General features: G+C 41.3%; 1 protein-coding gene across 1 annotated transcript in view; it reads left to right on the forward strand.

Moving 5' to 3' along the window:
* The window catches only part of LOC123819901 (histone-arginine methyltransferase CARM1-like), a 223,307-nt gene extending 217,864 nt beyond the window's left edge, over positions 1–5,443 (forward strand). Inside the window, exons 13-14 of the mRNA XM_045840500.1 lie at positions 618–707; positions 4,345–5,443. Coding sequence (XP_045696456.1) covers positions 618–707; positions 4,345–4,354 — 100 coding nt within the window. The 3' untranslated portion in view covers positions 4,355–5,443. The remainder of the gene's footprint in view (positions 1–617; positions 708–4,344) is intronic.
* Positions 5,444–6,000: the final 557 nt, after the last annotated feature.

A 6,000-nucleotide genomic window follows, 5' to 3' on the forward strand; every position in this document is an offset into this window, starting at 1 on the left:
TATATAATACATAATCAGAAGAAATACATTTATTCTTGAGAATAACTAATAAAAATCCCACAAATGTGTCCCTTCAGGATTAATCACCAAGTATGTCGCATTATTTGTCCTTAGCCAGTTCCTCTGTCTGTATTGCATGAGCCTCTCATGCAATCATCTGGGGCCTCTGAAAATCAATCACATTTGTCAGCTGGTTCACATCAGTTTGCTATTTTAACTTAAGCCATCCTTTCATGATTCAGATTGTTTTGGTGTACATCAGTGGTGACCCATAAAGTGTATTTGAACTTACAACCATTCCTGTCATTGATATTGGTAAAGGTTTTTTTTTTTTGCCCCACCCCCTCAAAAATCACTTTGACCATTGAGAGGTACCATTACCTTTGTAATTTTTAGATCAAGTAATGACAGCTAATAAACTCCCCTAACAATAAACAAGGCCTATAATTGCATCTACTAATATCAGTAGCTTCTAAATCAACACACTCAGACATGTAGAAGATAAATATGTGCTCTTAAAACCCTCATGAAGTAGGTGTGTGCAGAAGATGCCCTGAGTGTGTGTGAGTAGCTGACCAGCTCTGTGAGAAGATGTGTTTGTGGTCTTCGCCCTACAGACAGAGCTATGACATCCAGATTGCAGCGCTGGTCAACCAGACGGGCTTCAGATCTGGGAACATCCTCGACTTGAAGAACCCTTTCTTTAGGTAAGAATGTTTTCAGCCATTTACAGCTGTGTATATAAAATCGTAACTGACCATATGGCCAGGAAAAGAGGTTCAGAATAGTTCCATCTTTCCTAAGAGGGGGGAAAACATCTACTCTTCCTCTTTGAGGAGACTTGGATCCTGATATAGAGTTGAATACGTCATGTAGTATTAAACAAAATTCAGTGTATAACAATCTGGTCCTCAAACAAAGAACCCTAGAGAGTCCTGTAGAGTGAAATCTGGTTCAGCTGAGTGGTGACAAGCTGTGGGACCTCAGGCAAAGTCACTCGTCCGCATTTGGTTTTTCTCACCTGAAGGATGACCTCCTTTGACCTTCATTCAGTAGGGATGCTTTTTACGTAGTAGTATTCCAGTGCACATCCAAACCATGAGTCCATTTAAAGTATATATTTGAGACTCTTTGAGGTCATCTGAGTCAGGACTGACTTCTCCAGAAGGTACGCAGACTGTGTCTGGTACAGAGAATTTGCCACAGTGAGATGGATACAACAAATGTTTCTGGAAAAACGCCCAATCTTTCTACCTATTCAGTATGAGGTAATTAAAATCCACACACAAAATGAGCCTCGCAAAGAAAACCACTGGATGCTGTTACCTTTCACCTCCTTACAGAAAAGAGGCTTTTCCCTCACATCATAATGTCTCCCTAAGGCTTCTATTTAAAGCATTATGTCTCTATAGCCTTGAAAAGCCTGAAAAGAAAACTCCGGAAACTGAACCAAGAATTCTTTGGCAGAGATGGGAAAATGAAATTTTGACCTTGAAGCAGGGGAGGAAAAAAAGCAGGCCAAACTGCAGTTTCGTGAGGTGTGTGCCAGTCATTGCACATGGTGCAAGTCTTTGAAATCCATTGCCAATTAGGTATGTGGATCTCATGCCTAATTCTGAGGGCAGGGAGGAGCCCTCCTGCCCATCCCTGCTCTGCACAGTCCTGCCATGTAAAGCAAGGGACACAGGTTTGGGCTTGACTACTTGCTAGCACTAGTTAACCTGCTGAGGCCTCAGTTTTCTCATCTGTAAAATGGGACAGATAACACAATGTGGTTGGGAGACTGCAAGAATCTCCCTACCATGTCCCAGTACTTGAAGTTCAGATAAGTAGCACTCAATAAATGGGAGTTTCCTCCTTTCTTTCTCCCTGTTTTTCCTTCCCTCTGCTCTCCAACTCTCTTAATGAGATAAATAATGATTTCTAGTTCATCCCAAACAGAATCATTTGGATTTTGGAAAAGAAAGTAGATTTTTGGAGGGCTTTAGAAAACTTCACCTTTTGAATGCAAGAATCATGTAAATAAACTAGTAACATTTGAATCCCTCTTCCAGTTCATCTTACAAGAACAAGGTTTTTTACCAATAAACCGCCCAGAGAAGGCTCCGTGCTTGGCCTTGGCCAGCCCCTGCTTTGGATGAGGGCAGAAACACCGTGGCCACAGGCAAAGTGAGAGCTTGTCAGAGCCAGACCGAGATACTTGGACGGCCATGGCCCTGCCCGAACAGGTGGACTGTTGTTGTTGAAGGAAGGGCAGGTGCTTTTCTCTTTCCCGCTTTCTCCCACTCCGCAGCAAGTCTGACTGACATATTTAATTAAGCAAATGAGGGTGCTTTAAAACGTGATTCCCCTTAAAAAGATAAACAGAGTAATGTCACCTGATTTCAAGACTTAATATATAGCTGCTGTAATCAAGGAAGGGCGGTATGGATTGATGAAAAGGTGATGTGTAGACAAATGGATTGAAACAGAGGTCACCAATAGACCCGACCTCTGTGCCGACTGATTTGTCAATGAAATTGAAAAGGCAGTTCCCAGGAGAAGTGAGTCTTCCACACTGGTGCTGGAGTGATTGGGTGTCAATGTGCAGTAAAACGTGAACTTCCGGCCATACTTCACACCGTCTGTAAAAATTACCTCAAAAGAGATCACAGGTGGAAATGTAAAACCTAAAAAATGTCATACTTCCAGGAAGAAAACAAAAATCTTTGTGACCTTGACTTGACAAAGATTTCTCAAAGATGACACCAAAAACACAATTTATGCAAAGAGAAAAATGATAAATTGTACTTTATAGAAATCAGAAACTTACGATCTTTGAAAGGCACATTTTAAGAAAGTGAAAAGATAAGTCACAAACTGGGTGAAAATATTTGGAAATCATGTATCTGAAAGAAAAGAAACTAGTATCCAGAATATAAAAAGAATTAGTGGTATAATACTCAAAAAGCCCAATAATACAAAAATAATTTTTAAAGGGCAAAAGATTTGACCACTTCATCAAAAATATATGATAACAAATAAGTATATGAGAAGATGTTCAACATCACTAGTCATTAGGGAAGCCCAGGTTGAAATCTTGATGACATACTACTAGGCACCTAGCCGAATGGCCAAAGTAAAAGTTCCGACAATTCTGAACGTGCCGGCGACGAGCTGCAGCTGCTGGGCCTCTTGGTCTTCGCCGTGGGGAATGCGATGTGGCACTGCCGCTTCAGAAAGCGTGTTTACAGTTTCTTCCATAGCTAAACGCTCACCTTCTGTGGGACCCAGCCATCCCATACCTAGGTATTTATAAAAATGAAATGAAAACTACATTTGAATGTTTATTGCAGCTTTCTTCGTAACTACTAAAAAAACGGAATCAACAGGAATGTCTTTCAACTGGAGAATGAATAAACAAACTGCAGTCCATCTATACAGTTTACAATTTTCAGCAATAAAAAGGAATGATGCATGTAACAGTACAAATGAGTCTCAACTACATTATGCTGAGTGAAAGAAGCCAAACTCAAAAGGGTACAGACTATATGATTCCATGTATTTGACATTCCAGGAAAGGCAACACTATTGATACAGAAAACAGATCAGAGCTGGGGTTGGGAGAAAAGTTAACTATTGTGTAAAGGGGGACAAGACATTCTTCACACGATGGGATTTCTCTGAAGTTGATTATAATGGTGGTGGTATATGGCCGAATGCAATTGTCTAAACATTTGGAACTATACACTGAAAAAGGTTAAATTTACTATATGTAATAAACATTTTCAATAATATAAAAGTAACCCCCAAAAAGGACTACATAAAGGGATAACAGAAAACTAACAGAGTGGTCATGCTAGCCTGCAGCAAGGCCAGGGGTGGGAGGTGGGGTCATTTGCAGTGAGAGGGCTGGGTGGCCTCTCGACAGAGGGCTCAGCTGAGCGGAGATGAGGTTGGCAGGAAGGAACCTGCATGGGCACATGTGCAAGCAGAGCCTCCTGGGAGAGAACGGTGAGGGCAAAGTGAGCCTATGGAAGAGCAAGGAGAGAGAGAAGTCGCTGCGTATTAGCCTTTGCTATAAACCTATAAAAAGAAAAAGTTCTTTCAGTGAACAGAAATCTAGATCATCATCTCAGATCTGAATTTAGGCTATGCATAATCAAACTTACTAAATATAGTGGATAAATATAGATCTAAGGCTGCCCATAAAAACTTCAGGGAACGGGGATGGAAGTAGGGAGAGGGAAGGGGGAGGGGAGAGGAGAAAAGGGGAGGGCATGAACACATGGCTGGCCTGTAGCTTTGGATCTGGGAGGGAACTTAATCACTTTCAGTGTCATGGAGTCACCTTCTCTGTTTTAGGTTTGCATAGAAGACCGATAAGTAAAATGAAGGCCTGAGAAGTCCCTCAACATTCAAGTTCGTGGTTCACGTTTCAAACATGCATTCCGAATTTTACAAAAATATTAGGTTTATTTAAATTTTTTTTCCTAACTCTAAAGTGTGCATCTTAAAATTGTTGACAAGTCTATTTCTTGGAGCTTCTTAGACTGGCTTTTTATAGCTTTTTGCATGTAGTTGGGGAACAATTTTTTTTAATTTGTGGTTTCCCTTTATTTTTATTTTAATAAAGCCATCAGCATTGTTTCCATTTCTGAAGTATTTAAAAAAGAAAGTTAAATGCTACCTCATGTTTATATGTATGCATATGTATGACATGACATAGACTGTGTTAGAAGTGATCTTCTATTTGCAATTTTAATCTATTTTTGCAAAACTTTTCAACAAATCAATGGCTAGTTCCTAGCTCAGCAATGTGTTAAAGAAAGAATCTTTGCCTTATTCATGTAATGGAATAATATGATGTCAGGAATGCTCCTCACTGGCAATATTTGATGACTCTGTACATGGTTAAGAAAGTACAGATGGAACCTTTGTCAGTTCTGTTAGGTTTACAATAAAGTGTTCAGTGTGAGGGACCAGTGGGGCCTCTCCTTCACTTTAAGACATTTGTTATATGTCACATGTCAAATGGTGATGAAAGATGATCTTTCCAAAGAGCAAGTTTTCCCCTGGCCCTAAACACCCTGATAAAAATGGGATGTCACATCAGCGCGACAATCTAACGAAGCCCAACAGGCAGCCCACTCACTCTGTCAGGGGAAGAGGAGCAGACGACGACCTCGAGTTCTCCTCAGTCCACCGGTCTCCCACAGCACTCAGCCTTCCACGCTGGCGCTCTCCCGCGCTCCGCTCGGGCCACTCGGTTGGAGACCGTCCCCCCATCTACCCGTTCCAACAGTCTCAAAGCGCTGCAAGGCTCCGTTCAGTGCGCCTCTGCCAGCACACTCGCTGCCCCACTTCCCTGCTTGTACACCCTACTTTCGACGGATCTCCTGTCCCTCCCTTTATCTAATCCCTTCTTGCAGCATTTTATCACTTCATACCCTAAACATACACATTATCTTCCTCTTAACTGAATTTTTGGTGGGTTGTATCTAAGTCCAATTCATTTTTTAATTTCCCACAGTGCCTAAGAGTTTGCCTAAGGTATCAAAAGTGTTCAATAAATGTACACTGATTAAATAAATTTATCCTGAAGTTAAAAGTAATTGGAATTTTGGAATCAGGTCTGACAGTGTTTCAATTGCCTTTCAAGCATGGTAGGCAGAAACTGTGCAAACCCTGGATTGCAGAAACACAATTTGGATCTTACCACGGTCTCCACCCACACCCAGGGCAGACATGCATAATCAATCCCGGCACTCTTTCCTGCCAAACCCTGACTTGGCTTCACTGTCCTTCTCGGCCCAGTGCCCTAGGAAGCCATTATCAGTCTATAGAAGTGGGCATAAGAGATGAAACTTATGACTCATAAGGAGCCAAAAAATTGATATTATTTCCCAGTCTTTGAGCAGTCCCAAAGATCTGTAATATTTATTAATTTGTAATTAGCCCCATGACATTGGTGGTGGTTCAGAGGTCAGGAAATGAGCTTGGCTGAGCTCCAGAAAGTAT

This window comes from Phyllostomus hastatus, unplaced genomic scaffold (genome assembly GCF_019186645.2).
Source record: "Phyllostomus hastatus isolate PE091 unplaced genomic scaffold, TTU_PhHast_1.1 phas_contig_34, whole genome shotgun sequence".
Classification (NCBI taxonomy): Eukaryota; Metazoa; Chordata; class Mammalia; order Chiroptera; family Phyllostomidae; genus Phyllostomus; species Phyllostomus hastatus.